The 19,131-nt window shown below is 40.6% G+C and overlaps 2 protein-coding genes across 10 annotated transcripts in view; one reads left to right on the top strand and one right to left on the bottom strand.

Moving 5' to 3' along the window:
• SEMA5A (semaphorin 5A) overlaps positions 1-19,131 on the bottom strand; it is a 476,790-nt gene that overhangs the window by 356,448 nt on the left and 101,211 nt on the right. For 7 of the 9 annotated variants that reach the window (XM_055308003.1, XM_055308002.1, XM_055308004.1 and 4 more), the window contains one exon: positions 15,999-16,090. The exons of the other annotated variants lie outside the window; for them this stretch is intronic. The gene's annotated coding sequence lies outside the window, so the exon portion shown is untranslated. The remainder of the gene's footprint in view (positions 1-15,998; positions 16,091-19,131) is intronic. 9 annotated transcript variants of the gene reach the window in all.
• Positions 11,225-11,701, top strand: LOC129498588 (60S ribosomal protein L26-like). The gene has a single exon (XM_055308012.1). It carries the CDS (start codon positions 11,225-11,227, stop codon positions 11,660-11,662), a length of 438 nt encoding a protein of 145 aa, XP_055163987.1. The 3' UTR covers positions 11,663-11,701.

The raw sequence follows: 19,131 nt of genomic DNA, 5'->3' as shown, positions 1-19,131 counted from the left end.
ACCGCCAAGCCACCCAGGCATCCCACAAAGTGGCTTTTTTAAAAAATGAGATCTTTTAGATTACTTAAACAACAACTCCTTTCTATAAATCAGCATTTTCCCCATGAAATGCTCCACTGGGAAATAAATCAATAAATGCCTGATTCTTCAGTTCAGCCCACTCTTAGAATCCATGGCTGGATCACTGCACCTTACAAGTCATGGATGTCCTTTTCACAGGGTCTCCATGTGGATGCTGGATGCTCAAACCTGTTCCTTCTCAACATTCAGCCCTATATCCTGGTTTACCGTAGCACACAGCTGCCCTGGGGAATCTTAATGGCCAGTGTCAAATCTTATTTTCACTATGAGAAAGGTGAGCTTTCAACTTCGCATTAATAAGCCAAATGCATTTCTCCTTGGTAAAAAATCAAAGTTCTAAGCCACTGATAAAACTCTGATGACACCCTGAGTTTCATCACTCTGATCCTCTTACAAAAAGGTGTCCACAATGCTAGGGGGGTAAATAAACTCCTTGCACGAAATCAAACCCAGAGTGGCTCTCTGGCCTGCATCTCTACCTGCTGCATTATTATTCACACCATGTCATAGTCTCCTACCCAGCATTTTGCAAATGCTCACAGAGATTGACTTAGTCAATAAGTACACTGCCTGCTACCAGCACTGCCACTGAGAACATGAAATATGTTGAGAAAAATATTCGACGAGCCTCTTAAATACTGAACTTTCACTAGCTCAAGGTTCCTAGAAAAAAAAATACAGTAATTAAAAGAGCAGGATGCGAAAACAGTAGGGCAGATTTTTATGTCAGAGAGTAGCATTTTGGTAACAAGGAAACCCGGATAGATCGTTAAAACCCGTGTCTCGCCTTGCCCCACGCCTCCAAAGACTCAACTGGGAAGAGACTGCATTTACAAAAAACAGCCTGAACTGCTAATTGAAAGAAAAAAGGTAAAATAAATGCTGACAAAAACTACCATCGCAGACTTCATTGTGAGAATCTGACCTTATTTCTATAACCAGAATGGGATTTAATGTTACAACCGTGGAGAATTTTGCTGCTAAGATGTTGAATCAAATCTCTCTCAAGGGGAGAATTACCTTTGGGACTTCAAGTATCAAAGCACCACAGTATCAAGTGAGATATTAGGAAGAGCTCTCCAACAGATGCTAGGACCCTCCCCAAACGTTGTAGCACCCATGGGTCTGTCTGCGACACTGTTTCCCTCTCGCTAGTGTATCTACGGGAGAGCCCTGGACTCTAATACTGTCGATATGTCTGACTCCCAAACCTACCTCCTGTTCCAAGCATTCGCAGGTAGTCCAGACTCACATATCTATCTGCCTACTCTCTCTAACTGGATGAAAAATGAAAGCTATCGGGGATCCATGGATGGCTCAGCAGTTTAGTGCCTGCCTTCGGCCAGGACGTGATCCTGGAGTCCAGGGATCAAGTCCCACGTCAGGCTTCTGCATGGAGCCTGCTTCTCCCTCGGCCTCTATCTCTGCCTCTGTGTGTGTGTGTGTGTGTGTGTGTGTGTATGTGTGTGTGTGTCTCATGAATAAATAAATTAAGGAAAATAAGAAGAAGAAAGCTGTCAACCCAAAATTAACATGGCCCCAAGAGAATTCTTATTTTTCCCTCCAAAACCTGTGCCTCCCCTGACTCCAGGACTTCTGTCTCCATAAGTGGTGTACCATCCACTGACTTTCTCAAGTCCAAAACCTACAATTTGTTCTTAATTTTTCTTCCTCTCTTCCCCAAAGCCAAGCCATCAGAGTACCATTGACTCTGCTTCTAAAAACACACCAAACCCATCCTCTTCTACCACCTCCACCAACCACTCCCTAGTCTGTGCCATATCATGCCTTACCTTGTCACCTGCAATGGGCTTCTAGCTAGTCATCCTGCTTCCCCTCTTGCTAATCCACAGTCCACTTTCCTAATGGTAACTCTGACAATTTTGAATGACAATTTTAAAATGCAAATCCAGTCCCTGCACAGCTTCTACCAAGGCTTCTCAAGGCCCAAGACGAACATCCGTATTTGGTGTCCTGCCCTACAAAGCCCTACATGCTCGAACTCTTGCCCACTTCTGTGGTCAATTCATACCACTCTCCCCTTCCTCATTACACACAGGCGAATCTCAAGTTGCCCACAACTTGCTCTCTATCACATGGCCCAATCTGGGTTCTCTGCACAGCACTGACATGATACTCTTCTTCTTTATTGTGATGTAACTATTGGTTATAGTCCAACTCTTCCACCTAAAATGTAAGCTCCATGAAACTGGGAGCCTGTCTTGTTTATCAGTGTATTTCCAAGGCCCAAAACAGTCCTATCCACTGTATGTCCTCAATAAATGTCTGCTTGGAGATGGGGAAGTAGGGTAGATACAAATTATTTCACCTTACCAGTTTTGTCACAACTTTCAAGAAAAAGGGTTAGTGTTTTACATCAATAATAGAAACATAATTTCCAATCGGACATTAATTGTGATGCCCGCTAGTCCTCGATGACCCCAATATACAAGAAAAGATGTAGGAGAGTCACCCTTTGTTTATACAGATGTTTATCCATGAGGGATCTTTGTTTGAGATTAACCACCAATCATGTGTTTTCTGCAGAAAATTACACAGTGAGAGTGGGTTCTAACCCTCAAAATATCTGCTAGCTCAGTGAAATAAAACCAAGACACTATTTGCAGAAACCTATAGCTGCTTTAGTTTACAACATTTAAAATAGGTGGGTTCTACTGCTTTACAATTCTTGTCCATAATTTTCTGCCATGGGAGCTTCCTTGGTGACCTTTACAAACTAAAGGGGCTGAAATCCACACTGGATTAAGAAGGTCCATGTTGCAGCCCTGGTGGCACAGTGATTTAGCGCCCCCTGCGGCCTAGGGCGTGATCCTGGAGACCCTGGATGGAGTCCCACGTCGGGCTCTCTGCATGGTGCCTGCTTCTCTCTCTGCCTGTGTTCTCTCTCTGTGTTGTGTCTCTATGAATAAATAAAAAATCTTAAAAAAAAAAAAAAAAAGAAGAAGAAGGAGGTCCATGTTATCCGCAGCCATCCAGGTGATCTTTGCGTGACCTTGGTGAATGCCTCACAGTTTTCTCAACCTCTAAACTGGGGATAACATTAAAACCTGCTTTGCATGATCACTGAGAAGATGACATGATACAAGTAAAACAGTTGTAGCAGGGGCTGGGATGCCATAAAGGCTTGAGTGATGTGAGCCATATTATGAATTACTACCAGATTATTACCAGTGACTTCTATAATGTTTCCTATTATGAAACATTAGAGAATCTTTATTAAATTTGTACTGTCATTGCTACATTAGGAAGGACTGTTGAATGATGTTCCCTGGAGAACTGGTCCAAATCCTCCTTCATACCCAAACAGGGGTGAGTACTGCTGCTAGGTGGGGCTGACATAGGAATATTTACCCTGTGCACTTTCCACACATGTGGAATTGGCCTGAGTTCCAGAAAAGGAGAAAAAGCTACTCCAAATCCATCAGATCTCCATAAACCCAGCATCTGTGGGTAGAAATGTTAGTTGTAGGTATATCTAGGGGATCCCTGGGTGGCGCAGCAGTTTGGCGCCTGCCTTTGGCCCAGGGCCCGATCCTGGAGACCCAGGATCGAATCCCACATCAGGCTCCTGGTGCATGAAGCCTGCTTCTCCCTCTGCCTGTGTCTCTGCCTCTCTCTCTCTCTCTGTGTGTGTGACTATCATAAATAAATAAAAATTTAAAAAAAAATTAAAAAAAAGAAATGTTAGTTGTAGGTATATCTGATCATTTAGGGTTTGCTTAAGAAAACAAAAATTACTTTGTAAATGCTCTGCCATTGAGACAGACTGTGAATAACAAAACAAGAGTCAGTGGGGCACCTGGATAGCTCAGGTTAAGGTCCAGCTCTTGGTTTCAGCGCAGGTAATGATCTCAGGGTTCTGGGATCAAGTCCCACCAGAGTCTCTATGTTGGGCATGGAGCCTGCTTGGGATGTTCTCTCTCTCCCTCTGCCCCTCCCACCCCTGCTCTCATGCATGGGTTATAGCTCGAAAGAAAGAAAGAAAGAAAGAAAGAAAGAAAGAAAGAAAGAAAGAAAGAAAGAAAGAAAGAAAGAAAGAAAAAAGAAAAAAAAATCAAAGCTAGAATATATATGACACTGAACATTATAATCACCAAACAAAGCTGTCATAATTCGTAATTACTGTGACATCCCAAAAGAAACTTCTAAGACCTTTGCACAGACCTTTTTTACACCTAGATTATGCAATAATGTTGGAAGAACATAATATAGCACATAAAATAGAAAGTTATAAGCAGACACAATCAGCTCCTAGAACATATGGTAGTGGAATGATAAAGCTAGCATATAACTGTGTATCAAATTAAGTTAAGAAGGAGGGCATTCCAGAAAAATTTAAAAAAAAAAGTCATAGTTATCTGAGAGAAAAGCACTACACCATCCTACGGAAAAGATGCTTGGTTCAGTGAGGATACTTTACAATGAGCACTAATCAAGGAAGTGTGTGGTCACTCACATGCTTCACTATTATTGTTCCTTCTTATTGCTGCTTACTGTATGCCTGCCCTGTAGATGCATCCTCTCTCATGCTCATCCCACCTGTGAACACAATGGCAGCATGGCACAGGTATATGTGCTCGAATGGCTGATAAAAACGGTGAGCAACTGTCCACATTGTGTGGTAAAAACTATGTGTGTGTGTATGTGTGTGTGCACGTACACACAAGTGCTTGTAGCACCAGGTTAGTGAAAGATCACTAATTTAAAAGGTTAAAAATTAAATTAATTAAATTAATTAATAAATTAATAAATTAAATAAATTAAAAGGGTTTAAAAGCATAGCTGTGGTTTTCCTCTATTGGGTGGATGCTTTAGCAGCCCTGCATTACTTTACTAAAAATTCAAAGCTAAGCCACAATGCCGGGCTTTAGCACACTGTTTTAGACATTTATGTCACTGATGGCAATCCTGACATAGTGGCCTTCATGAGTCTTAAAAATAGCATGATCTCTGTCTATACCTGTATCTATAAACCTATCTACATGTATATCTCCATATATCAGTATCTACATCTATATATCTGTGTCTATATCTGTATCTATGCCCATCTATAGCTATACCTGTATGTTTATATACCTACAGCTACCTATATTTATGTACATTTATGTACATCTATCTATAAATATATATATGTACATTCAACTGACATGGATCTGGGCTCCCAGCATGGTAGGGACTCTGTAAAGACACATCATTGTTATTTTTTAGACACGTACATTTCAATAACTAAATTTACAGGAAGTAGACTTCGGGGTGCTGAGCCTGACTCAACACCATGACCTGATAGTCATGCCATGCTGTGCTATTTTTACACTTAAGAATATGTACTCCTTGAAGATGATACTGATGAAATTCTCCATGACACTGACAGGAGGTCCAAATGCTGAATTTAAGAAATGTAAATGCCAGGAAGGAACTGACATCTGATCCTACAGTGCAGGGGAGGGGCCGCTAGTCTCAGCCCATGTGCTGTTTAAACCACTGTCACCTTCCTTTTCAGCCATCTTCACATCTTATAGACAACCATTAGGGAGAGACTTCAGAGCGACCACACACTCTTTCCTCTCCAAGATACAGTATGAATAATATTCAGTTATACTGGAAGTTGGCAAAGATTACTCAGAAGGCAGTACACTGGGTTATCAGGCCTCAGCTGGACAATTTGGGGGCAGGCTATAATGGCTTCAGCAAATCTAATTATTTAATTATTGTAAAATCGTGAAATAAACATCTTAAATGTAGCACAATCAGAAGGCTAGAGAGGCACATTTTTATTGCACTCTTAAGGACCATTAGAGTAAGTTATGTTTTACAAAATTTCAGTCTAAATCACTTCATTAAATAACACATACATAATGAGTGCTTATTGCGCGCCAGAGTGTTAAGTAGAAGAGAAACGCAATCAAGCCAAGGGCTTTGCAATATGAATAAAAAGACTACATGTACACAACAAATACTACCATTAATCCAATTTTAAATTGCCATAGTGGGGGCATGCACAGGAGTGCAGGGACACAGAGGAAGTGCAACTTCATTCATCTGATCATGGAGAGGAAGAGTAAAATCCAGAGAAGTGACATGTGAGCTGAGAAATGGTGAACTGGCAAATATCTATCTACCTGTCGGAAAATAAGGGGAAAATTATACCAAACATACCAACTTAAGTTGGAAGTGGAAGGGGAATAATCCCATTCCTTCCTCATGTAGACAAGCTCAAAGACTTCCAGCCCTGTACTCAAATTAGAAATAGGGTTTTTCTCACTCAGTTTGGAAAATTCCAAAAGATCTATCCATCCTCCCATCCATCCATTCATCCATCTACCCAACCATCCATACCTCTATAAATCCATCCATTCAATAAATGATTATTGATAGCTTTTTATTTCTTGGGCTCTTCTCTATGCCTGGAGATGGACCGGTGACCAAAATAGGTAAAAATCTCTGCCTTCATGGAGTTTACATTATGGGGAGGGCAGAAATTATGCAAATGGTGGGGATGATGGACAAAGAGGCAAGGTCAAGGTAGTGAATCCTCAGGGACTCCAGGGGTCAGAGGGCAAGGAGATGAGCAGCTGAGATTAAGAGGAAATGGCTAGAAATGTTAAGGAATCACATCAGGAAAACGTGCCCTGAAATCAGTTGAAGAAAGTGCTTTGAAGAAGAGGGAGGGATGAGCAAAGGAATGCTGACCAACTGACTGCCAAGTACAATGCTGATGCAGCCTTGACCCCCTAGTCAGTAACATGACAGTGACCTGAGGAGGCAGTACTGATGGAAGACTGAGTGTTCAAAATGAGTTCAAGAGGAAATGCAAACACAGGAATTGGGGAAAAGAAATAGAGGCAAGTGACTTTAAGGAGTTTTTCTGTTTTTTTTTAAAAAAAAAGGAGAGATGTAGGTTGTAGCTGAAAGGGAAATTAAAATCAAAAGGTAATTTTTTTTTTTTTTAAGATGGTAGATGTTGGGATTCCCGGGTGGCTCAGTGCTTGAGTCTCTCTGCCTTTGGCTCAGGTCATGATCCCTGAGTCCTGAAATTGAGTCCTGCATCTGGTTCCTCACAGGGAGCTTGCTTCTGCCTCTGCCTCTGCCTGTGTCTCTGCCTCTCTCTCTCTCTCTCTCCCCCTGTCTCTCATGAATAAAAGAATAAAAATAAAAATATAAAAAAGATGGGGGATGCCTGGGTGGCTCAGCCATTGAGCATCTGCCTTTGGCCCAGGTCATGATCCCAGAGTCCCGGGATTGAGTCCCACATTGGGCTCCCTCTGCCTAGGTCTCCGCCTCTCTCTCTCTCTCTCTCTCTCTCTCTCTCTCTCTCTCTCTCTCTCTCTCTTTCTCTGTGTGTGTGTGTCTGATGAATAAATAAATAAAATCTTTGAAAAAAAAAAGATGGCAGATGTTTCCATTCCTGTTGGAAAGATCCAACAGAAAGGGGAAAATAAAAACCAATGATGCTAGAAAGAGAGGGAAGAACATTTAACTGCTATCTTTGAGTCGGAGAGAAGGAATGAGATATTAGAGCCTGAAATGAAGGCATGGCCTAAACTAGAATTAGTCAGGGTGGCCACCAGGTGGGACACATGATCGGCTAGCTTGACAAGGTATTGCACCTTCAAACCATCACTGTGGCAGGGAGGTGGCTTGCTATAAGAGAAGGAGGCACAGTTCTCAAAAGGCACATGAGAGTTCTGAGCAAGGCAGTCACCCCCCTACCCACCCAAAAAATAATCTGAGTTTTGTAAAAACTTAGATGCACCCACCTAATTTCTGAATGTTGGAAACATAAAATCTTTTCACTATTCTTAGATACCATTATTTGAAAACATGGTGGTATTTGCTTCCCAGAATCTCCTGACCATCTTTCCAACCTTTGCTTTTTCTGCTTTGGTTTAACCAATCATGGTTACTGTCCAAGTTGTAAGCAAAAGCAAATGAAGCAAAATGACTCTGATCCACTGTGGCCTGGAAGGCTAAAAGAGACACAAACACACATGAAAACCACATGAGAAGCTCCAGTGGATAAAACACGAACTGATTAGGTTTGCAACCCTGCAGCTACAGAAGCCTCTCCAACCCTCTGATCTGGAGGCCACAATGGAGGAAAACCCCAAGTCCCATGAAATTCAAAAATCCAAACACAGGGTCATTTTTATGCCCTTAGGAAAGTTCTGCCAGAAAGATCTTACGCACAGTTTAATCAGGGGACCAATATCCTTACATGCACATATAAATCTTCAAATCCAAGCAATTAACCCTACATACATCTGCCCCTCTAATGGGTGTGTGAGAATGAACAGCACACATATACCATCACTACCCTGACTCAAACATGAAGCAAAGGAAAGAAAATGAATTCCGAACTTGACCACACATCTGTGATTCACAAATATTTATAGTGGTCATAAAGCCAGAACAAAACATACTTGGCAGACACTCACCTAAACAAACAAGGAAAAACGTCAAAATCCCATACTGGAGAGAAAGCAAGGTTTCCCCAGCTCCATAATGGGAATTCCAATGCATTCTAGTGTGGATAGTAGAGGCAGACAATTGTCCTGTCAGCGAACTTGGGAAATTAGGAGTGAAGTGCATGTGACCAAGGAAATCAGACCTGCACGAGCCTCTCCAGATCACCTCCTAGAGATTTTCCATCAGGCTGACAAGGCAACAAGACAGGAATAATAAGAAGTGGAGTCCACAGCTTTAGTATTTCTGACATTATTAAGACTGACAGGCTAAATCTTTATCCCAAAATATAACCACTCAGCATGTTTAAGCAACTGATGTACCTGTGTCAATAATATACATAGAAATGCACCAGAAATAACACAAAATAAAATTCCAATCAGCACAGTGGCACCAATTGAAACAATGAGAGCAACTCAGTAAGCATGTGGCTTCCTATTTAGTCTTTTTGTCTCCAGAAACCCAGTCCAGTGTCTCATTGCCTCTTCCCACTCTAAACTGATGCCCTTTCACTTTCCTTATGTGAAAGAAATCTAGAAAACCAAGAAAAGTAAAGCTAGAGACCTGAGTTGTGGTTAAATCTGTCCAAAGCCAGGTTAATCTTGATCTCGAAAAGAGAAATCTAGCCAATTCTCTATCTTCTGGAATGTGAAAATTAGGAAACCATTGTTGCAGGCACATGATAATTCATAAATAAGTTAATAATTTAGGTGATTGCTCTAAACTCAACAAGTGAGGATACCAACCAACGCATTTGTGACTCCACCAGTACCATCTCTGTCCCACAGTCACACTATATAACGTTGAACACAAACACCAGAAGTTGGGCACGAACATGAGACAAGAAGAAAAGCACTGTGATAATGACTTAATCATATCCAGCATAATACGTCAAGTTCTACTACATAAAAAGTACCGATACACAGTAGTTAAAAATATAGGTAAAACCTAGAGAACATCTCAAAATGTGAAACTTCCACCTTTCCCCCAACCAAAAGGGGATTAAAGAAAGAATGAAAGAATTTCAGGTGCCTGGCCATAAACTAGATTTCTATTTGTAGGATGAAGTAATGTGCAGCTGAGATCCCTCATTCATACAAATATCTTAATTCTCTGAATATCCTCATTAAAGTAAAATTGGGGGTAGATTTTTATCAGGGAAGGAAAAGAAAGGCAGACTATAACTATGAGACAAATTACAAAGAACAGGATCCATTTTTAAATAACTGAACTGTTCTCCAAATTCTAGAGATGAATATTTGTAATAATATCAGGAGAAAGTAAAGGAATTTTTTTAAATTTTTTTTATTGGAGTTCAATTTGCCAACATATAGCATAACACCCAGTGCTCATCCTGCCATTGCCCCCCTCAGTGCCCATCACCCAGTCACTCCAACCCCTGCCCACTTCCCCTTCCACTACCCCTTGTTCATTTTTCCCAGAGTTAGGTGTCTCTCATGCTTTGTCACCCTCACTGATATTTTCACTCATTTTCCCTCTAAAGGAAAATTTTTATTAAATTCCTTAAGTACTGATTTCATGATGAAAAAAAAATAACCGGCAACACTGTAATAAACTTCTAATTCAAAAGATAAAGTCAGGGGATCCCTGGGTGGCTCATCAGTTTAGCACCTGCTATTGGCTCAGGGTATGATCCTGGAGTCCCGGGATCAGGTCCTGCATCGGGCTCCCTGCATGGAGCCTGCTTCTCCCTCTGCCTATGTCTCTGCCTCTCTCTCTCTCTCTCTCTCTCTCTCTCTCTCTCTCTCTCCTCTCTCTCTCTCTCTCTCTCTCTCATGAATAAATAAATAACTAAAATCTTTTTTTTTAAAAAAAAGGATAAAGTCAGCAAGCAAATGAAGGAAATACTAACAACAAAGAGTTAATATTCTTAAAACAAATTCTGTTAAAATCTGCAAGTGCTGAATCTTTTTTTTTTTAAACTTAATTTAATTTAAACCCAATTAATTAACAGTATAGTGTGTTATACTTTCAGAGGTAGAATTCAGGGATTCAGCAGTTGGAGATAATACCAGGGCTCATGGCATCACGTGCCCTCCTTCATGCCTGTCTACCAGTTACCCTGTCCCTCCACTCCCCTCCCCTCCAGCGACCCTCAGTTTGTTTCCTGTGATTGAGTCTCTTTTTCCTCCATTTCTATTTTCATCTTATTTGTTTTTCCTTCCCTTCACAGATGCCCATCTGCTTTGCTTCTTTAATTAGTGCTGAATCTTAATAGTAAACAGGTATAAACAATTCTTTCACTCTCCCTCTGCCCCTCCCCTGTGCTCACATATGCTCTCCCCCTCTTAAAAAAAACAAAACAACAACAAAAAAAAAAACAGAAAACCAACCAAACATAATGAGTAAATAATGGAATATATCAAAATGAAGGAATATTATCAAATAGACAAAAAAAATTAATGATGATGCTCAATAATAGTGAAGTTTTAGTAGAACCGACTTAACATACTATTGGTCAAGAATATCTACAACAGTTTTGCAAAGCCAATTTGATGAATTTCAATCTTATTGAAAATGGTTGGTTTTAAAATAATAAGTCAATGGCAGCTAATCAGACCTAATGAATGAATCTTCAATTAAAAGAAAGCTTGAGTTCTTCCCTTCTGCGGCCATCGCTGAGGCGCTCGCAGCCAACATGAAGTTCAATCCGTTTGTGACTTGTGACCAGAGCAAGAATCGTAAGGGGCATTTCAATGCGCCTTCCCACATTCGCAGGAAGATCATGTCTTCCCCGCTTTCCAAAGAGTTGAGGCAGAAGTACAACGTGTGGTCCATGCCCATCCGGAAGGATGACGAAGTGCAAGTTGTGCGGGGACACTACAAAGGTCAGCAAATCGGCAAAGTAGTCCAGGTTTACAGGAAGAAGTATGTCATCTACATTGAACGAGTACAGCGAGAGAAGGCAAATGGCACAACTGTCCACGTGGGCATTCACCCTAGCAAGGTGGTTATCACTAGACTAAAACTGGACAAAGACCGCAAAAAGATCCTTGAGCGTAAAGCCAAATCTCGCCAAGTAGGAAAAGAAAAGGGCAAATATAAGGAAGAAACCATTGAGAAGATGCAGGAGTAAAGTAACGTTATATGTGACTTTAAATAAAAACTTAAAATGAAAAAAAAATAAAAATAAAAAAAAATAAAAGAAAGCTTGATAATAGTGGTTCTTATCATTTATGAAGCATATACTTTATGCACTAAATGTCTCCTTTCCACAATGTAGATCATAGTGTGAGCTACAAGAAGCTGGAAAGCAGGATTCAAATCCAGGTATATGAGTGTGAGCTACCCTCCCCTTGGCATGATCGTTTTAGCACTGTCTATGATTTTTGTTACCTAAAAATAATATGTATATATATCCAGCAAAAAAGAAATAAGTTGCTTTATACTGCCTTTACATGATGGACTATTATGTGACATTAAAATGAGGTTTATTAACAATTTTCAGTAATATGATATCATATATGTATAATAAAAAGTATATAACAAGTGAAAAAACAATAGGAAAAATTTTATGTTTATCATTATTTCCACTCTCTAAATTCCTTATCAAAAATATATTATAAAAGACTACATTAAATGGCAATAGTGTTAGTCCATGTCAAAAGCACTATGGGTGAATTTTTTTCCCCTTCTTTTACACAATTTCTATGATGAGCACTCACTACTTTAATCTTTTCTTTTTCATTGTTTTTAGATTGCACATGTATAATACTGCTGAAAACCTACAGCAGTGAATATGTGACTCATAAAGTGCAAACATCCTCAAACATAGAGATAATCTGTTTAGAGTTTGGCATATATTGCTGATATATGTTCTAGTAGACTTAACACACATGCACTTGTGTGTACAGATTATGTGTATGTGTTTAAGATGAATGGGATTTTATTAAATACATTATTTTGAAACCTGCTGTTTCCAGTTAATACGATGCCATATATAGTTTTCCATTACTTTTGAATCTAAATTTACCTTTTTATATCATTGCTATTAAAGTGAAGAATCCTTTCAATATTCATGGAAAAAAATACCTAGGGACCAGTGGCTGTATCAGGCTCATGGGCTTGCTAAAGTTATGTGTTTCTATGAATTAAGGAAAGGATAAATGATTAAACAAAAAGAGCACTTTTCTGCTCAAAATCCTTAAAGAAACAAAAACTATTCAGTTTTCCCTCACTCATCTTTAAGATTTTATTTATTTATTTAAGAGAAAGACAGAGAGAGGAGAGGGACAGAAAAGAAGAGAGAGAATCCCAAGTGGGTTCCACACTGAGCTCGATCTCACACCCCTGAGATTAGGATTAAGACCTGAGCTGAAATCAAGAGTCAGATGCTTAACTAACTGAGTCACCCAGGTGCCCCCACACACACCCATCTTTTTAGATGATAACCAGTACAATAATCAGATAGGCCTTCAGGTGTCAGAAGTATCCTTCTGTAAGAAAAAGTTAAGACAAAAAAAAAAAAAAAAAAAGAAAGAAAGAAAAAGTTAAGACAGTGTGGTACTGGCACAAAAACAGACACATAGATCAATGGAACAGAATAGAGAACCCAGAAGTGGACCCTGAACTTTATGGTCAACTAATATTCGATAAAGGAGGAAAGACTATCCATTGGAAGAAAGACAGTCTCTTCAATAAATGGTGCTGGGAAAATTGGACATCCACATGCAGAAGAATGAAACCAGACCACTCTCTTGCACCATACACAAACATAAACTCAAAATGGATGAAAGATCTAAATGTGAGACAAGATTCCATCAAAATCCTAGAGGAGAACACAGGCAACACCCTTTTTGAACTTGGCCACAGTAACTTCTTGCAAGATACATCCACGAAGGCAAAAGAAACAAAAGCAAAAATGAACTATTGGGACTTCATCAAGATAAGAAGCTTTTGCACAGCAAAGGATACAGTCAACAAAACTCAAAGACAACCTACAGAATGGGAGAAGGTATTTGCAAATGACGTATCAGATAAAGGGCTAGTTTCCAAGATCTATAAAGAACTTACTAAACTCAACAGCAAAGAAACAAACAATCCAATCATGAAATGGGCAAAAGACATGAACAAAAATCTATCTGTCAGAAGACATAGACATGGCCAACAAGCACATGAGAAAATGCTCTGCATCACTTGCCATCAGGGAAATACAAAACAAAACCACAGTGAGATACCACCTCACACCAGTGAGAATGGGGAAAATTAACAAGGCAGGAAACCACAAATGTTGGAGAGGATGTGGAGAAAGGGGAACCCTCTTGCACTGTTGGTGGGAATGTGAACTGGTGCAGCCACTCTGGAAAACTGTGTAGAGGTTCCTCAAAGAGTTAAAAACAGACCTGCCCTACGACCCAGCAATTGCACTGCTGGGGATTTACCCTAAAGATACAGATGCAGTGAAACGCTGGGACACCTGCACCCCGATGTTTCTAGCAGCCATGTCCACAATAGCCAAACTGTGGAAGGAGCCTCAGTGTCCATCAAAAGATAAATGGATAAAGAAGATGTGGTTTATGTATACAATGGAATATTACTCAGCCATTAGAAATGACAAATACCCACCATTTGCTTCAACGTGGATGGAACTGGAGGGTATTATGCTGAGTGAAGTAAGTCAATCGGAGAAGGACAAACATTATATGGTCTCATTCATTTGGGGAATATAAATAATAGTGAAAGGGAATAGAAGGGAAGGGAGAAGAAATGTGTGGGAAATATCAGAAAGGGAGACAGAACATAAAGACTCCTAACTCTGGGAAACGAACTAGGGGTGGTGGAAGGGGAGGAGGGCGGGGGGTGGGGTTGAATGGGTGACGGGCACTGAGGGTGGCACTTGACAGGATGAGCACTGGGTGTTATTCTGTATGTTGGTAAATTGAACACCAATAAAAAGTAAATTTATTATAAAATAAAATAAATAAAATAAAATAAAATAAATAAATAAATAAAATAAAATAAAATAAAAATAAAATAGAAAAAGTTAAGTCCAAAAAACATAGAACCACCTCATTTAACGTATGTGGCAAAGAGATCACCATGTTATCCCATGATTTATGTGCATCAACCTTGTTCAAACTTGACTCTTATAAACATCTGGTTTTGCTCATAATAAAAGAGGAAGATGTGATACCAGAACACTTTTGAGCAACACAATTATCAGACAGCCCAAAATAATTGCATGTTTGCCCTAATAAGTATAAGCAATAGCATTTTTAAGGGTGCAAAATAAAAATGTCACATTTAGAAACTACACAGAGACCAAAAGAGGAAATGCCATCTGATCTTATTTCATAATAGAGTTATACATTCTAGACTAACTAAATACACTGAAAGAACAGTGTTTATCAAGCCTACTTGGAGCAAAGCTGCAAGCTAGGTACCTGCCTTAAGCTAATACACTTGGGGCCTACAGACTTATGTCAAGCATTGGACAGCAGATGCATTTATTCTAAAGAGCAGGTTTTGGGATGCCTGGGTGGCTCAATGGTTGAGCATCTGCCTTTGGCTCAAGTCATGATTCCAGAGTCCTGGGATGGAGTCCCTCATCAGGCTCCCTGCAGGGAGCCTGCTTCACCCTCTGCCTATGTCTCTGCCTCTTTCTCTGTGTCTCTTATGAATAAATAAAATATTTAAATAAATAAATAAATATAAAAATTATAATTAAAAAATAAAGAGTAGGTTTTTACAATTACAGGAGACTTCACTAAAAGTCACTTAAGATTAAATTCAGAGCATCCAAGCGAAATTTTGCTAAAGGACTCATACCTACTGGCCACTAAAACACACTTACTCGTCATACTGTGAGATCTCTGAGTGTGTAAGTATACAGACCAAGGCTCGGTAAACTACAGCCTATGGGCAAAATCCAGCTCAGCTGGCCTCTGGTCCTTGTAAATAAAGTTTTATTGGAACACAGCCATGTCTGCTCATTTACCTATTGTCTGTGGCTGCGTGAGTGCTTCAACATAGAGTTGAGCTGTTGAAACAGAGATTTATATGGCCAGCAAATCCTAAAATATTGACTAGCTCACCCTTTGCAGAAAAAATTTGCCATCTCCTGATTTAGACAGTTGTTTGAAAAACTAATTTCTTACTATTTATTGTGAGCTTCTCTTTTTTCAGTAAGGGAAAAAAAAATTAAAAAGCGTGTCTGCCTGATTCTCAGAAAGTATTCCCAGCACTATGAGGTAGTATTATGTTAGGCTTAAGAACACGGGTTCAAATCCCAGCTCTGCCTCCGATTACTTGGGAAATCGTGAGCAGATTGCCTCACCTCTCTGGGGCTGCGTTTTTTTGGTCATTCACTGCCATTTTTAACAGCAGAGATAAGTGACACTCATAAGCTATAACTGTGTCTCAATCTATAAAACTGGCGGTGTCTTCATTTCCCACAGAGGTGTTTGACTTACCAAGGAGGGAAAGGGGGGAGCGTTTCCTGGATCATGTATCACACTACGGATCCACAGCACCTGGGCACTCGAGCCCACCTCACATGCCGGCACTTCAAAAAACAAAAGAAAAAAACAGATCCTATTAATCCATTTTAAAAGAGGCTATGGTCATTGCTTATCAATTCTAGAAACTTCCAGGAAGGCCCTGCATAACCAGCAAGCTGTTTTAGTGATGTAAGACTTAGAGCAAAGTTTTCCCAGCTCGGAAATCACAACAGATAGCCCTCGCCTTATATCCCACATACTGATGGGTTTCCTTCTCCAGAAAAAGAAAAAAACAATTCCTATGCCGTTAACATACGCAAACACATCTCATGAAACACCAAAAGGACCATCGTTTCAAACCCATGTAAATTACTTTAAGCATTTTGAACATCAAATTCAGATTGGTTGTGTGAATTTACCAGTTTTATGAGGGCTCTTTCATCCTGTTGTGGGGTATATACTGCATTTTAAGTAATGCATTTGAAAAATAAGAAGCAAAGGCAGAAGGCAGAGAATAAACTATACCAATAATTTGAACTTGTATTTTTATTTACACATTAATTTATTTGGTGCACAAGAAACTTTATTAGGAAAAGAACTGTAAACCATGAAAGCATTCACTTCACTAAAATGAATTCATCTTATTCCACCAACTAATCACCCCCCCATCTCTTCAATTTAACATAAAAATCCCGAAAACTTGATACTCTAATGTGACAGAAAGACTACTACAAGAATTAGCCTCGCTAGAACCATATATGCCAGAAACTCAAGAAATGGGTTACCATCCCTTTCTGATTCATAAAGAATGAATTCGTAGTGAGGGACACCTGTTACTTCAAATACTGTCCTTTCAGCGCACATGCAGGTTCTATTGTCCTAGTTCACATAGTCTCTTTCTACTCCCTGCTCTGCAGCTTCTGGCTTCCAGTAAGCCTGGAACACAATGATGTTGCCTATCCCCACACATACACTTGCATAGCAGCTAGAATGATGATGAGAAAAAGGGAAGAAGAACTTCCTGGAACATTCTGGCTATTCCTCTATGCAGTGGTTCCCACACTACTTCAGTAATTATCTAATGGCCATCTGCCTGCAGAAAATAAACTGAATTCCGGCATCTGGAAATTTGTAAAATTTTATATCTGTTGAAATCAGCCGTTTGGAAGTCTTGAGGTCCAGAGGCCAGGGAGCAGACTAAGTGACACTGTCTCTCCATGAGGCTCTTTGCCTCCATCGGGTGCCTTTGGTTAGTTCACAGGAAGCCAGGGGCAATCCCAAACAACACATTCAGAACTGCCCAGGAAAGCCCGCACAGCCCAGGTGCGCACACACACACTACAGCATCACCAAGCCCAACGTGGTCCCAGCTGAGTCTTTGAAAGCCCGTGACATCATCCTTTGGACAAGAGGAGGTGCAGATGCAAATCCTTGAGGCCAAAAGAGGAGTAAGAGAGCTCTCTCCAAGGTAAGAAGGCATACTCAGTCCAGAAAAACTTCGTAGGAGCAGCTAATTCCTCTCTCCCACCACCAATCTCTCCTTTGGCTGTGGCAACAAACATGCTAGTCTGAACTTCTTTATACAATGGCATGTTGGAATACACCCGCATCCTCTCTTGAGCCCCAACATGTTTTAAAATTAGCCCTAAAATGTCTTTGTGTTTGTTTATTTCTTAGTTAAAATTTAAGGGACAAGGTTGGACAGACCCACTCATTATTGCCAGGAATACCTGGCAATTTCTATAAACTCATATGTGTCAGAATTAAATTTAAAACAGGGCTGATAATTAGGTCTAAAGGCTGAGCTCTCCTATCTTCCGTCAGTGCAGTCATAAATTAATTGATAGGGTCCCCAGCTATAAGATCTAAGAGTCACACCTGCGGAGGATGGCCATCCTCTGAAATGTCAAAAGACTCAGAGGCCAAAAAGGGCACTGCTGGGAATTCAGAATCATTGACTCAACCAGATAAATAGTGCAGAAGAGGACTCCCCCTTCAATCCAGGCAGGAACAGCCCACAGTGTGGACCGCTGGATGCTCCAGGGCCAACTTCTGATTTCAAAATCAAGCCCCTCTCTTATGAAAAGGCACCACTCAAGTGGCACCATGCCCAGTGCAGTGTACGCGTGAAGAAACCTCCCCCCTTGTAAGTAGGGCCAGCCCTAACCCAGAGGCAGCCCATCCAGGTGCCTTCCTGAAATTTTAGCAACTAAAAGCATTCTGTTCACAATAAGAAAACCATTTCCCCCACACCCTGATTGGAATGTCCCTGAATAGGTTCATGTTGACCCTCTGTGAAATCAACCTGGACGCTATGCGACTCCCGCGGTTCTTTTGCCTTTAGGCGGTTTCTTTCCTTTTGCCTTTAAAAGATCCCTGTAATTGCTAATTGGGGCACTTTTCCTCCTCCTCGGAGGCGGAGAGCCCCTTTGCGCAAACGTTCAATAAATCCTCTTGCTAATTGCATCTGCCTGTCTGGGGTCTGAGTCTCTGGGGCGTCCACCGGGACACGTTGGCACCCGTGAGCCGGGCCCAACACATGGCATGGTAGACAACAAAACTCCCTTTAGAGTCCAAAGCTTAAACTGGAAACCACTTCCTACAGGAGGATTCAGAGGCATCCACCTTGAAAGGTTCTTACCCTGTCTGTGTTTACATCAGTGGTAAAGAAGATCTTTTCCCACCTTGGTGCCTGATAGCCCAGCAAACAACATTGGGACCTCCTACACTAGGAGGTCAACCCTTGTCTGGGTTGGCATTCCACCCTCTGAAGGAATACACCACACTCAATACGACACCCACATGTACCGAGCAGTGTAGACTCAGCAGAAGCCACAGCAACAAGGCAGTGACCTTGTCTAAGAGCTAAGTTAAAGTCACAGACAAAGGCCCCTTCGGGTCCATGGGCTGAGCACTCCCCTCCTCCCCCCATAAGGTCACAGATTCCCTGATGTATAAATCATAAATCACTGACATATTTTCCAGAAAACTAAGAAGAAAGTCAAAAGGTAAAGAAATGACAAAGCCCCAGAGGGTTGCCTTGGGCTGTAGGTCGGAATATTTTAAAATAGATATTTAACTAGCCATCAAATAAGAAATAGCTTAT

The sequence above is a fragment of the Nyctereutes procyonoides genome, unplaced genomic scaffold, assembly GCF_905146905.1.
Source record: "Nyctereutes procyonoides isolate TBG_1078 unplaced genomic scaffold, NYPRO_anot_genome, whole genome shotgun sequence".
NCBI lineage: Eukaryota > Metazoa > Chordata > Mammalia > Carnivora > Canidae > Nyctereutes > Nyctereutes procyonoides.
The sequence above is the reverse complement of the archived record's forward strand: the minus strand, read 5'-3'. Positions and strand labels throughout refer to the sequence as shown.